Genomic DNA, 15,575 nt, shown 5'->3' with positions numbered 1-15,575 from the left:
TTCACAAGAGAACACACACAGTTCTCCCATCTTCTCTTCATCCGCTGTATGCTCCAGGCCCTGGACCATTTTGGTGGCCACTGTGGACTCACTCCAGTTCGTCAGTGTTTTTCTTGTATGGGGAAGCCCAAAACTGGACATGGTACTCCAGGCTGTCTTACAAGGGCTGAACAGAGGGAAATAATCAATTCCTTCAACCCGCTGGCTACAGTCCTATTGATACAGCCCAGTCTGCAGTTGTCTTTGAACTACAAGCTATGAAAACCTATGAAACTCGTCTGTGAAAGACTCGAGAGCTGCCCTGGGTTCAGCTGGGTCTGCTAGAAGGGATGCCGCCTGGCTGACGCCTGGCATTAGACACAGTGTGATACGTGGCTTAACGTGCACATTGTGTAATGTCCTTCTCTGCCTCCCACCGTCCATCGTGTGCCTTGCCACAAGGATGCTCCTGCAAACAGGCTGATGGGTCAGGAACTGGGACTAGCTAAAGGAAGCACGGGTCTTCCCTCAACCTCCTGAAAGGTTAGGTAGAGACGATAGTAAGAGACGGACCCGAGTTACATTTCCACCAAGCCCTGCTTGTGGAAAGCAGTGGGGTAGGATGTGGGATTGGGCCCTGTCACTCTTGAGCCGTAAGGCTTGGCCCCTTTTTTTACCTCTTATTGCAGTAGGCCATGGCAGATTGTTTTCCAGATGAAGATCCCTGCAGAAACTCTTTCTCTTTGAAAGCTATTGTTAACACGTGGGAGATGATGTGAACCATTGACATGTAGATATATGGAGTCTGTAAAATGAATTGATGCTCTGCTCATAAAGTTGCATTCAGTTCTTTCAGTGTAATAATTAATGAAGCTATTAAAGGACTTCATAAAACAGTAAAAATGGAAATACTTCACAGAAATAGAAGATGACAGGTTTTTATTTCTTTCTGTTTCACATGTCTGTTAGTTATGTGGACTTGTGCCTTAATAAATGTTACGGAATTAGACATGGACTTTAATGTTAACCTGCCATTCAGAATCTCCTCTCATGTCCGATTTCAAAGACTTATATGGTCATTATAGTAAAATTAATGCATGTCTTAACTGTAATAATAACTAAATATTGGCCATTATAATGAAGTAATTAAATATTCTCAATTGTTAATAGCTTTGTATGCTGTATTTATAATTAATTTGTTGCTGTCCTAACAGGAAAAGAAATTAACAGAAGTAGATGGGTAGTGTTTTTGTTAAGGCCTCAGTACTGACTCTTTTCTTAGGTACGTGCCTGCAACACCACGTATTTGATTATAGCAATTGTAAGCTTGGGGATGTTAATTTTAAATACCTCTAAAAGGGAATCTTTTATTTTACCTGGGTGCATTACTTTTATTCTCAGTAGTCAGTAAATAATAGTATTATTTTCTTGGTGGTTTCGGTATAGTACATCAGCAAGGACTTGCAGCATTCTAGGAACAAGCAGTATGGATCGAAGCCTTATACTTACACGTAGCATAGACCCTTGCATTTTATTCAATGGTAAAGTACTGCAATTATTCCTTCACTACACAGATGTTAATTGAAGCCAATTTGGTTTAAATTCTGTGCTCTTCATCCTTACAGGGCAGGAGAAGCAGTTGTTAGAATGATTGCTAGAAAGTTGTTATCTTTTCAGGAAATGAATCATAAGAAAATCTTAGACATATGTGAGAAAAGACCACTCCCAAACTTTAGAAATCTTAAAATAGTACCCAGATATAAGAGCTACAGCTAAAGAAAGGTGGAGTTACTATCAACCTTGTTTACTAAACTTTAAAGGTATGTAAGTAGGAAAGGTTTAAAATGCTGGAATGCTCCTGCTAGGGCAGCCTCACTCCGAGAAAATGTTGCATGTCTTTTGTTGAATTATGCCAGAGCAGCTACATATCTTTTAAAGTTATCCTTAACAATACAGGGCTTGCTTTGTTTTGCTAGAGAGATAGCAAAAGAAGAAAAAACTCTGTAGAGCACACACATTGAAGGCTTTCTGAGTCTGCCTGCAGAATGAAATTGTTCTGATTGAACTCTTGACAAATTATAACCTGCAGGTATAACGAGGATTTTCCATTTTTGCCTAACACGTATACATTTTGCCTCTTCCATTTTTCCTTTCCTGCAATGCATTCAGCACAGCAAGGGCTGGAAAGAAATCTGATTGTGAAACTGATAAATTGTCTTACATAGTTTCCCTATTTTGGCCATTGCTGTGGTCTGGTTCTGAAAGTGCTTGGAATCCTCCTTCTCTCGCTTTGTTTTAACAAGCTGCTTCTCAGTTGCCCATTGCCAGTGCTATATTACCTACAGTGCACATTATTTTTTTTGTCTATCATATTCTACGTCGACTCCAAGCAGCCTCGGTGTAAAATCAGATGAGATGATTTATTTTTATCACTAACTTTTTCTCATGAGAAAGAGAACCCCTTGGCCCTGCCCTCTCTACTGGCTTCCTCTTAGCACAGTCATTTGCATCTTGGCACAAGGGGTCTATAAAATGCTATTGAATTAAATCAGCAGAGTGTTTCATCATATTTATTTTGCAATCACTGTGATAGACTCTTTGCTGGGCTGAATAGCTGCAGTCTCATTGATTCGAGTGGAGTTTTCCTTCTTTGCGTGAAAGGGGAATTGGCTCAACCTGGACAGGTGGCCAGAAGTCATTACAGATGACAGACAGCAGAGGATCAGCGCCTATGATTTCAGGTCTGATTGCAATTGTTTGCAATTCTCCTGTACACTCATGGAAGACACTTTATGTGTTAAAACTTGCTGCAAGCCTTTGATATCTTTGACCTTTTTAAAAAAGTCTTTTAAATTTTTATATTCGCTGAGAAGACAGATGGTATTTTTTGATTGAATAGATAGAGATTTCATGTCTAAACGCATTTCTTGGTTTCACTTTGTTGGACTAGTTAACTGCTCTCTGTATGTTTTATGCTGCTCACAATCTTTTCTTGTAATTTGTTTTTGAATGATATGTCAAAAAGTTACAAAGAATTAAACACGGAGGAATCCCCCTGGAAAACATTAGTAATGTCCTGCTAACGTCTCCCTTTGGATCCACATGTGGGTATTCAGATACATAGAGTCCAACCTGCAACTACACTTCCAAGCCAAAAATTGTCCTTGACACCTTCTGATTGGAACAAAAGTTTGACTCCACGTGCCATGAGTAACCAGATACAGATCCTCTGGAAGTAGGTAGGGAGGCTGTGAAAAAATTGCAAAGCCTGTCAAAAATTTTGGCTCTGGAGAGGGTGAGAAAGAGCCCTCCAAGCACTGATGCTGAGCTTGGGACATGCTGGGTGCAGTGCATCTCTCTTGGTTGCAGTCTCATGAAACAACAGCTGAAATACCAGAACTGGTGCCCTGTTTTCTTCTTCCATCACCTGAATAAGTCATCCAGAAACAGGGCAAATAATACATTTTCAACAAAATGAGGAAATCCCTCTGAGCAGTTCTCATTTACAGCACAATCATAAAAATCCTGGCAAAAAATCAAACTGTTTCCATATCAATTCAGTGCACAGCATTGCTAGCACGGTCAGTGTCAACAGTTAAATAGTTGGTGCAGGGGCAGAAGACAGAGGCTGCTGTGTTCTTCGTGCTGCAGCTCAGACAGAAGATGAAATCATGGTAGTTCAACATTTCGTGAAGACTTAACTACTGATTTTCTGGCTTTTTGTTTATGCTGGAATAAAACCTGCTTGTGCTTGAAAAAAATTTTGGTTGTTAGGAATGTGTATGCATGTGTTTGGCCCTAATTATTTAACAAAACGTTCAAACCCAAGAAATACAACTACCTACTTTTGCAGAGCTGTAGGAGAACATATCTACAATCTCTGCTTGGTGGTGAGATTGTTGCAGCACTGTATGCGTAAGGGCTTTTTTTTACTGTAATGGTCAGAGAGTGATTTTGAATGTCTTAGAAACAGGTGCATGGTACAGGAAATAAAACAACAGGCCATATTTTTGGCCTTTGCCATATTGTTTATACCTTTAACAAGTGCCATTTCTTAACTTATTCAGTATTTAAAGTTTCTTTTCACTACATAATACAGACCCAGGACACATGGCTGAAACTGAATATGGAGCATCGGACTTTTATTGGGGAGGTGGAAAATTGTCTGTCTATTGTAGTTTCAGATTTTGGCTTGGGTCAGGAACAAATTTTTCAAATTTTCAAAGTATTGTGGTATATTGATCCTTGTGACATTTTTGTGTTTATTTCAGACACTGGGGATAAAGGCAATAAGAAACATTTCCAAACAGATTCTACACTTAGTCTGAATTAAATCAAAAGCCAGATTTCATACAGGGACCTTAAGCATTTGGTACTTTAGGAGATGATAATTTCCAGAAGGGTGGTTTTCCTTGGTGGTATTCTGAATGTCCCAGTTCTTGGCTGCCAGACTTGTACGTTGAGAAACTTTGAGGCTGCCTGCTGATCCATATCATCTGAGATCTGAGACTATTTAATGAATCTCAAATTGAGCATCCAAAAGCAGAAACACTCGGACTCATTAATCACTGTGAGAGATCTTGGCCTAACCATATCAATTAAGAACAGTAGTTCCCTAGTAGAAAAGAAACATGACGATATGTTTGACATGTGACAGTCATGATATTGTTGGTCACTTACATTTATTTATCAAAGATATGCCCTTGTTTCACTTAGGAGATGTAAATCAACATCACCATGACTCTGGGTACCTTGTGTGTCGGTGTGTTCATATGTATTTTAGACTAATGTCTGATGATATGTCCTTCAAAGGTCTCTTAAAAAATCCAAGCCTTGGTCTAATAAGATTAAGACTTCGCTGAAACACATCGTATATGGGGTGCTAGAATATTTGCACCAGTATTCTTCTACACTGCTACACAGCAGAACATTAGCGTAAAACTGCTGTTCTTGCTAATTCACTTTGGGTTCATTACACCGTCAGCTGGAAGTTTTAGTCTGTGAGTTTTAAAAAGGATTTTTTTGATAAAACTAAAAGGTGTTGTAGAAATGAAATGTGGAACCTTTTGGAGAAGGGTGCAGCGCTATACGTAATTTATTGGGCACTGTTTATACGGTCAGTTGTTAGGTTACAAATAGAATACAGCCTTAAAACAAAGATGAAATGGTGAAACTGTAGGTAGTTATTTCCTTTGTATTTCTATTTTTAAAAAGTTTCCAAGTTTGTTCAAATAGTCACATTTTGGTTTGGTTATTGATATTCACAGTGTTGTGCCTATTTTTGGATGTATCACATTGAAGACTTTCTTCTCTGCCACGCAGAGTGCCTTTTCCTCCAGTAGATCTTCTGCAGGCTGCAGGACTCTTCTTAAAGCTCAGTGAAGTGCCCAGGCACAGCCAAGGGAAAGCCACAGGGAGGCAAACGAGCCTCTGTCATACTGAATTTCCAGGTCCCAGAGCTACTGTGAAGAACAGCTTGACTTGCCTCACCGACATAAGGTCCCTCGGTGGCTGTTCCCGTTCAGCGCCTACCATCGTGGTAGTTTCCCCCATCTCATCTGAACCTCAGCTGCCATTTCTTTTAGGTGGAGGGCACCGAGGGTGGGCACAGGGACCAGCTCCGCAGCCTGCACCAGCCAGATGCTTTCTGCCAACAGAGGAGTCCCTTGAACTGGAGAAATGCTGAACCCATTTAAGATCATTAAAAATGAGTTTAGTGGATTTAAGAATACAGTCCATATACTTTTCAGAATAATTTATTATAGGTCTTTACATTGGTGCTCAGAATGAGGTGAGAAAGAGGTTTCTCCTTAGAGCCTCTGAGCAGGCTTTTTATCCGTGGTGGAGGTATTTCCTGAACGGGAGTAGAAATAGCACAGGCTTGGCCTGATGAAACAATAGGCATAAAATATATCATTTTATTATAGGTCATGGGGTAAGCATCCCTTGCAGGTACTGTGGAGCGGTGGGAGGTGCCTGGTTTGAAATCTCCCAGTTCTCCTACAAGCGGTGCTGACACAGAGCTGCAATACTGAGCAAAAACATTCTGGCTGCTGAAGAGGAAAGACATGACCAATTTGAACTTAGAAGTGAAACATTTCCTAGAACTGAGCCTGAATAAATTCTGGAACAGTTAAACAGGAAATAAGCTAATAATGGGATTTTACAATATGCATTTGCCATATAAGGCATTGAAATGTAGCATGGGTTTTTTTGCTGATCTTCTGGCTATTTTGATGAAAATTTTAGGTTTCTTCACTGCTCGCGCTCTGTTAGGATCATGAGGACTTTGCTCCATTCCAGGCTGAAGCGTTTCATTTCGCCGCTGTCATCGGTGGTCCCTGTGAAAACCATTCCTAGACCAGACCAGGGAAGAGACTAGTTAACAATTCCTCCTTGCTGCCTTTTGTTTGTGTCGGGGAGCTATTTCCTTTAGCCCTTGAGACTGATACATAGGAAGGGGAAGAGAGGTGGGGAGTGCCTGTCTCGGTGTGGTTCATGCTTCTCAAAATAAGCTCCCCAAAATCTGATGTGGGGAAAGGAAGCCCTGGCTCCACAGAGCCTGCTGTTTCCCTCAATAAACAAAGGACTGGATTTGGGCAAGTTGCCCAAAGTGTTGGTGCAGGGTGCATTCCCGTCCTTACTGCTCTGCCTGGCCTTTTAAGGATATGTGACAGTATGCTGGAGACCACAGTAAGGTGTGTAATTCAGCGATGATTAATGAGCACAAGGCTCTTCTGCAGCTTTGGTGTTTCTGTAGCATTGGTCGAATTCCCTTCTCACGAGTAACTCACTAAGATTTTCAGAGTTTGGCCTCTTGTGTACTGTGAATGCAATCTTTTGCCAGGTCTTATGCTACATTAATTTAGAGACATCTACCTTTCCAAATGTGCTCTGTATTGTGGAACAGGTTTTGCTTGTAAACGCGAGGCCAGATGTTCAGAAGAGGAGAGCTCCCGTTTAGGCATCTAGCAATTACTGCTGTGACACATACTGATCGCAGCTGAAAATCTGAAATCTGTCTGCTTAGGCAATAAAATACGCAGGCTGGCTAGTTTGTGCAGTGCTGTAAGAAGGGGCCTATATGCATATAATTCAGGAGTTTTTTTCAATATAACATGCACTGAATTGCGGTCTCACTTAGTTTTAAACCACAGCTTGTGCCTAACTAGTTATTTTGATTTCTTGCCAAGCAGGGGCTCATTTTCTAGTTACAACTACCATTTTCCTTTTCTTTTTCTGCAAAATCTGTTAATGAAAGCTAAATGAAACAGTGAAGGTAGGTCTACTGACTAGATAAGAAATAGGTCTGATTCATCAATAAATGTTTCTTTTTTTTTTTCCAGTGACATATTTGATGCCATGTTCCCTGTCACACACATCGCAGGAGAAACAGTCATACAACAGGGTAATTATTCTTCTCATTTTTTTCCCTTGTATGTTTGCTAAGATTGTACAATTCGCATCTCTCCATTTGAGATTTCACCCTCTTTGCTTAACGGGAAGAATAACCACATTCCGAAAGCATCTAAGTGTGTAGCTATGTCATAAGTTCATGGATGCAGGTCTTTTGCTACATGTGCAGAACTCTCTTACAAAACCACACCGGTAGATCTCCAGGGTTTCAAAGTGCTGCAGTTAAAAGTAGATAAATAGCACTTCAAATTAAAATGTTCATTCCTTAACTGAAGATAGTCAGGAAGTAAACCACAGCTCATAATGCATAAGGGTGGCATGGGCTAGCTGAGAGTAATTAGAAATGGAAAATATTTTTATGGTTGTTGGGAATATTCAACACCTCATTGTGCTGTATCATAGTTATCGCACCTGGCAACTTACCTGCGTGCCTGCAGCATGTTGTGGAGGACTTCATGACCCTCAGGCTATATTAAAGCCTCTGGTGTGTTTACGCTGAATGAAGTGTTGAATCAATCAGAAGAGATAAATTAATGCAATTGAAAGATATTAATAGGAAGAAATCATAGCAATATTTTGATTTATGAAGGCAAATAGGCAAGGTTGTTTCAGAAAATGAATCTCTCTGTAAGTAATCTGGTGTACAAACCTGTGCAAATATGTACAGGATTAAATATAGAGACAGGAAATTATTAAACAGTTTAGCAGACCTTCAGGAAACAATCACCTTTTGTATTTTGCTTCCAGGTGATGAAGGAGACAACTTCTATGTGATTGACCAAGGCGAGGTGGATGTAAGTACACTCTTACAGTATAATATTTATTCTGAAGCTACGTAATAAAATTGTATGCTCTGGCACACAACTTGATCCAGCCATGTGCTGTGGTTCTGTCTCCTTTCTTCTTGAAATAGATTTCACAGGATTGGTCTCATTACTTTGCTTTTGTTGTGTTAAGTCATTTGTGCATAATTTTATAATTGGCGTGTTTTACATCCTAGCTTATTTGTCCATTCCAAGCAGGAAAATATGGTATCAAAACCAAGCAAATGACATTATCTACAGAACCCTAACCACACCTGGAGGTGTGCAGTCTTTGGCAGAGCAGGCCACCATGCTGGAATGCACCCGAGGGTTCAGATCAACCATAAGGAAAATATTTTCTTTAATCAGTTATCTTAGCTCATGTGTTGGGTTTTTTTCTCCACAAATTGAGATACAGCCTCAGGCAGCGAGTTTCATCTTAGAAACCTTAATTTGCTTTTAAAATTAGGTCCAAATATATGAACAATGCAGCATATTAATAAAGCAAGGATTATTATAAGTGTAAAGTGATCTGTTAGACCACAAAATGTTTACAGGAGTACGCAGTGGTTTAATCAAGTCTTTGAAAAGAAGCTTCTTTCTGAACCTGTGTTTCAAATCATAATCTATTCACCTCTTATCATTTTTATCCCATATGAAACTGACCCTTTTGCATTTTTGCTACAATTTCCTCATTTGACTGAATTTTCTACACATATCTTACGTATCCACAGTTGTCAAATAGGACAGGCTTGCTCATTAGCAACGTTGCTCTTCAGATGCCCAGATGAGTTTTGTTTGGCATATTTAAAGGAGAAGGCGATTTATTTTAAATCTGGGCAGGAGGCATACAGTTATTTTAGTGAAAGTTATTTTTTTTAGCAGTCTGTTTGTGTCAGGAGACCATCTAATTGGTATTGTTGGGAACTGAGAAACCTCACATGCTGCCTCTGCCTCTGGAAGTTGCTCCTCAGGAAATCCGTCTGACTCACTGTTCCTATCAGGCATACCTCTCAATAGCAAACATTGCCACATCCACAGGGCCAGAAAATAAAAGAGCAGTATTTATAGAACAGCGCTAAAATTTAGTTTTAAAATAATTGGTTAGGGCCCGATACTGAGCTTAATGAGTTCACTGGCTTTGAATCAGACCCACAAACACAGCAAATGCACATACTGAAGTTACAGATTAATCCTCTTTAAAAATAATTTGTCCTTGCTCAAAACCTTTAGGAAAGCTTTCTTCAGCGTTTGGCTCAAGGATAGTGGGGACCAAATGATATCAGAAAACAGTCTGCAAAACCCTTGCAATTAATTGCAAAAAAGATAATCTTACATGTCCACATATTGTCTTACAAAGCAGTGACAAAATGGGGAAAATAAAAGTCCAGGGCCTAGCCAGCTTTGTGTCTGCTTGTAAAACCATTGCATGAGGTGGTTTGTGTATTTTCTTTGCCATCAATCTCCAAGGTGGCTGTAGCTCTGCAAATGTTGAGAAGGACTTGTTTAGAGCACCAGTTGCTGTATTCTCTGTTGGGTAAGATGGCATCGTAGTTCCCTTCCCAGGTATATCCTGGCATCTACATAGAAACACCTTTACTACATCATGTTAGTTGTGTATCTGATGTTCTTTGTGCTTTTATGGAAAGTTGAAATCCTTTCATAAATAATCTTGACCGTAAATGGTCCAAGAAGAGGCATGTGTCCAGATCATTTTTTATTAATGGTTTCTTGAGTTCATGAAAGTCTTTTGCAGAACAATATCATATTTCCCAGAACAATTCAGGGACCTGTGAGGCTTCTGAGATAGAATTTGGGGTAAAATTTGAAAAACTGCCTGTCCTGGTTTTGGCTGGGATAGAGTTAATTTTCTTCTTAGTAGCTGGTACAGTGTGTTTTGGATTTTGTGTGAGAATAATGTCAATAACACACTGATGTTTTAGTTGTTGCTAAGTAGCGCTTATCCTAAGTCAAGGATTTTTCAGTTTCCCATGCTCTGCCAGCAAGCAGGTGTACAAGAAGCTGGGAGGGAGCATGGCCAGGAAAGCTGACCTGAACTAGCCAAAGGGATATTCCATACCATAGAATGTCATGCTTAGTATATAAACTGGGGGAGTTGGCTGTGAGGGGTGGATCACTGCTCAGGCATCAGTCAGTGGGTGGTGAGCAATTGCATTGTGCATCACCTGCCTTTTCTTGTTTGTTTGTTTGTGTTGTTGTTGTTTGTTAAATTTAATTTAATTTTATTATATTCCTTTTCATTATTATTATACTTATTGTTAGTATTACATGTTATTTTACTTTAGTTATTAAATTGTTCTTATCTCAACCCATGAGTTTTACGGGTTTTTTTCTATTCTCCTCCCCATCCCACTGGGAGGGGGGAGGAGTGAGGAGCGGCTGCGGAGTGCCTAGTTGCTGGCTGGGCTTAAACCACGACACTGCCACAGTGACTAAATGGCCTCAGTGCCACTGCACTGCAATTACATGTAGGCTCTTAAGCCGTATAGATGCTTTTGAAAATTTTATCCCAGACCCTTGATTTGACAAACTAAGCACCAGTCCTCCTTTAAGCACATGAGCAATTCTGTTGACTTCAGGGGGACGTGCTGTTTTGCTAAACAAAGAGCACAGTGCACAGCTTTGTTTTACTCTATTAGAGTTGAAGGCAGAAGTTTTCTTTGTATTCCAAGTAGTTTGCAGTCCTCCAGTCAGTTATGTATGATATAGGATATACATTTTTCCTGCCTTGTCTTTGAGACTTGCAACAGCAGATTTTCTAAGGAATGAATGAAATAACTGGGTTTCTTTGAGTAGATTGCAACTTTGATTTCACGAGCATTCTCAATCCCCACTCCCCTAATTGCCAAAATCAGCCTATAGCTGCTAGGACAGATCAAAATGGACAGATCCACAATAATGTCATCCTGACACTTCTCAGACACACGTACGGACAGTTTTCTGACATGACCTGTAGGACAAATACATCCTAACAAGACTTAAGAGATGTCATTTGGACTGAGCTTATTTCAGGGACAGCCAAAGCTCCTGACCCTCTAAGTCTTGCAGAACTCTTCTGTGACCAGCTCTCATGCTGTCCCACTTCAGCATCCCCCTTCCTTCATCTGGCTGCACCTTACCGTCTCCTCAGCTAGATACTCTCTCCTTCCTAAGCTTTTCCTATATCTTCAGCCAAAACACACACTGAATTCCTTTGCAAGATACTGTAGAAGGCACAAGAAACGTTCGCTCATCCAGGAGCAAGTTGCAACTACACCCTGGTAGCTACAGAAGTTACCTACATTAACTGCCTTTTCGGGGAAGCTGCAGGGAGGTGAGCCCATTTTCCCCCCACAGAGTAAAGTCTGTACCAGGGCAGTTAGTGCAGAGTAAGTTGCTCCAGTATAAGGCAGCAGCTCCCAGACCCCCTCGGTGTGCACTATCACACAGTATATAGAGCTCCCCAGAAAAGAGTTCTTCTACTTTCTGGGCAGCAGTGCTAAAATCCTTATTGTCTGAAGAAAATCCAGACCGCTAGTAAGCGAGCTGCAGTTCATTTAAGCCTTGCCAGATATTTTTTGGCATGCTTCCACCCTTCTCCAAGAAAAAAAGCAACTTGGAGAGTAGGCAATTGACCCCGAGACTTAAAGCCTCGAGCCATTTTCTGCCTAGTTCAGCTGGTGTTGGCCTATGCATGGAGGCTTTTAACGCCTGGCCAGGCTATCTGCCTTCATCATTTCCCTGATCTGCACAGAAGTGGCAGGTATACCAGGACTGGTGGATTCAAGGAGCAATTTGCTCTGAGAACATCATGACTGATAAGCACCAAGGTTTTGCATACACATGCAAAGATACACATAAAGGAGGTTGCAATTGCCGTTATACAATTCCCATCCTCTGGAAGAAAGTCATTGCAAAACTGAAAAAAAAAAAAATCTATCAACCAAGAAACCAAAACCAAACAGAAACCACCAACAAAGCCAGAATAACAAAATCAGTGTGTGGTGTTCTGAGTTTAAAGAGCTGCAACATTGAAAAGTAATTTACTGTTAGAGTTTTGGCATAGGCACCCCAGAGAGTAAGTAAAAGCATTCTAATATTTTCCCCTAAAAATAATCTGAGTCAAATTAGAAGTACAATAAAATATTTTTAAATATAATAACACTTTATCCTCAACTCTTACACTTTCTTAGGGTATAAACAAGCCTTGTTAGCACAGAATAAAGTATCTCCACATTTCCTTCTTGGTATTACTATGGACAGCCAAAGAAGACTCAATACCCTTCCATTGGCAAGCACACTCCACATGGACTATGGGGCAAGGGAGGAGGGCACAAATTTTCATATGTAAAAGAAGGGGGTTTAGAAATCAGGAAGAGGTAGGTCTTGGAGAACCTGGTGTTTTCCTCTCATATAGTGTATGCTACAAACCAGGTATACTTTGACCAAAGCTGCATTGAATGGGAAAGGACATTGTAGCGTTACCAGTCACAGTCTTCCTCCTTAGCACTTCAGGGTTGATGAGAACTGTTAACTCATGACCTGGCCCTGCAGATGGATAAAGTTTATACAAGGTAGATGGTGGCATGAGGTTTGAAGTCTTAGAGGTCAATTGTCTACCGGAAGCTTTTCTGCTCCGACAAATGTGAACGTATGCCAAAAAGTAGCTGGCAGAGCTTAAATTATAGTTTCCAGTAAAGATGTTGAAAGTACCTGCTAAAGTATGTGTCTTGCAAAAATCTCTAATCCATATTTCTAAATATAAAAATGACTTCCTGTTTATTATTTTAATCTTATAACCTCACATTTTTTACTTTAAAAAGCACCATCAACTACCCTTTTAAAGCAGATGTATTTTTTTTAGACTGAACAACTTCCTATTCTATTTAATGTCACAGCAACTTTCTCTACAGTCATTCTCAGTTTTTCTTCTTGTAAAACAACAGCAGCCAAACTACAGCATGGTGAAAATCAAAATGAAAACTTCTCAGTATTTTTTCTTATATAGGTTCTGTATTTACTGTATAAATGTATATGTGGAGCTATACATGAATATTGTGGACAATAGATAAGATTATCTTTTAATTGTAGGTCAAATCTTCTTGAAGCCCTTATTTGTATACAGAAACTGTTTAATTTGTATATACAAAGATGACAATTACATGGTGGTTTATGTGAGAATACTGCTGGATTTTAAAACTAGTTACATTTTATGGTTAGATTCCATAGATTGCTTTTGGTTTCAATTCTTCCATCATTAATGATCTTTCTAATTTCAGAAGGATGCTTTCTGAAATTTGAAACAGAACATTTTAAAGTTTTGAGTTTTTCAGCTTGAATTTTTAAGGATTCTCAAGGCAGGCTCCAAGCTCGTATATTTATATTTAAGAAAAGCAAATTCATACTACAAATAAAGCACTGGCTTTATTTGAGAAAACTACCCACATATAAATACCCTTCATGTCTAAGGCTTGCTTATTTTTCCAAGAATAAATAAACCTCATCTTCATTTTTGAATAACAAATATTAAGGCTTGAAAAGACACAAAGCACAAATTATTACAAACAGATCTGAGTCAGGGGATTTAACATCTAAAAGTTGCAATGCCTGGAACAAATGAGATTGTCCACATAGATCACAAAGTGGCAGCAAAAAAAAATGCTAAGAGTTAACTTGAAATCAGCAATACAAGATTAAAGTAAAGGTAAATTCACTCCAATGAAGCTCAGAGATAGATGTTCATATCCTGCCTTCAAAGTAAAATGGCTATATTACTGCTTGTGGTAAGGTTACTTGCTGCTTCTTTAGACAACATGAAGATGAATGAGGCCAAGATGCATTCTTATTGCATTGAGCAGTGTGTGACTCATTGCATTTTCTCTCGCAGTTAGCGCCTATGTATATTGCAGCCCATGAGGAAAGGAGCTGCTGATGTTCACAGGAGATTTTTCCCATAATGAAATGAACAAAGTTGTGTGATTTTCAAGCCCACAAAAATTGCAGTGCTCATGCTACATGATGGAAAACAATAGAAATCTAAAGTACTTTTGATCTGTGGAAAGTAGATGGTCCTGATGGCTTGGTCATATTTGGGCACCTGCAGTTCTACATTCCTCTTCAGCTGCATGAAAGAAGAAGGTTCCAGCTATTACAGAGCTGTGATCAGCAGGTCAAGTAACAATTAGGAATAATTCACTTATGTACTTGCCACTTTGGTGAGAGTTCACAAATGCCTAAAGCTGCCCGAGCCAAAACCTCAGCCCAGCATTTTTTTTGGATAAAGGAGATCATCTGAGCTGCTGCCATATAACATTGGCTTTCATAAGCTGTTCTGAGCCTAAAATAGCTTTACTTCCCACACCTTGCAAACAGAGCTACTTTCCTTTCTCCTTCTTTTTATAAAACCTGTTTTAAAGGGATTCATAGTGGAGCTGAACTCTCTGTTAAAGGGCAGAATGGCTTTGTAATGTGCCACCAATGCACTTGAACTTTGTCATGAAGACAAAAGTTGATTGTTGACTTAGGCCTTTGCAGAGAATGTAGTACAATGGTTTTCCTCCTAGAAAACAACAGTTATTCTCAAGCTGGTTTCTCCTTTGGAGATTGATATTGGAAATGGCATTTTTATCAGGGGAGTGAATGCTGGGCCCAAAGACTGTCAGATCAGTGATTTGGTTTCACCTCAGAGTACTTTAAACCTGGTGGTGGGGGGTGGAGGAATGGCCATGTGCATGAACTGTTTACAGGCAAGATGTCAAACACGTTTTGGGGAGTCTTGTCAAGTAAGTAAGACGGCAAAATTAAAGAAGTCTTAGAGCAGTTTATTAGTAGCCTCTCTTTATAACAACTGTGCAACGGTAAATGTCCATCCTTCACTTGCTCTACCTTGAGTTTTACCAGCGTAATTCCCCTCTCTGGGCTGCAGTCATATCATGCATACTGCTTTAACAGGAAATGTCACCATATTGCTTAAAAAATACATGTTGGAATGAGTTTAATTTCTGCTTATAATTCAGACCCTTCTGCAATAACAAAACCTGTGCTTTTGAACAGAAGAGCATATAGAAGCATGTGTATTTTTGGTGTGCTGAAAAAGAGTAAAGGATGCAATGTCAGTTGATGTTCAGGATGTGGTCCAAAACTCATTGGAATTATTAGATTTTCCCTGTCATCCCTGAGACTTTTTGCTGAGGACATGAATGGCTGTACTGTAGCAAAACCTGGATCCATCCGGTGAAATCCCCACAGTAAGGGGATATCCCTACATTCAAATATGCATCTGAACAATTTTGCAATGGATTAATTGAGTTTAAAATTTTTCATACATTCTCATTATGTCACAAGCCTTTCAGAATCCTAATTTTACTCATCCATTTC

General features: G+C 39.7%; 1 protein-coding gene across 1 annotated transcript in view; it reads left to right on the top strand.

The window, feature by feature from the left end:
* PRKAR1B (protein kinase, cAMP-dependent, regulatory, type I, beta) overlaps window positions 1-15,575 on the top strand; it is a 101,225-nt gene that overhangs the window by 52,001 nt on the left and 33,649 nt on the right. The window contains exons 5-6 of the mRNA XM_010570250.1: window positions 7,326-7,387; window positions 8,143-8,189. Coding sequence (XP_010568552.1) covers window positions 7,326-7,387; window positions 8,143-8,189 — 109 coding nt within the window. The remainder of the gene's footprint in view (window positions 1-7,325; window positions 7,388-8,142; window positions 8,190-15,575) is intronic.

The sequence above is a fragment of the Haliaeetus leucocephalus genome, unplaced genomic scaffold (genome assembly GCF_000737465.1).
Source record: "Haliaeetus leucocephalus isolate CR32 unplaced genomic scaffold, Haliaeetus_leucocephalus-4.0 Scaffold295, whole genome shotgun sequence".
In the NCBI taxonomy this organism is placed as follows: Eukaryota; Metazoa; Chordata; class Aves; order Accipitriformes; family Accipitridae; genus Haliaeetus; species Haliaeetus leucocephalus.
Note: the sequence above shows the minus strand (reverse complement) of the source record. Positions and strands in the feature narration are given on the sequence as shown.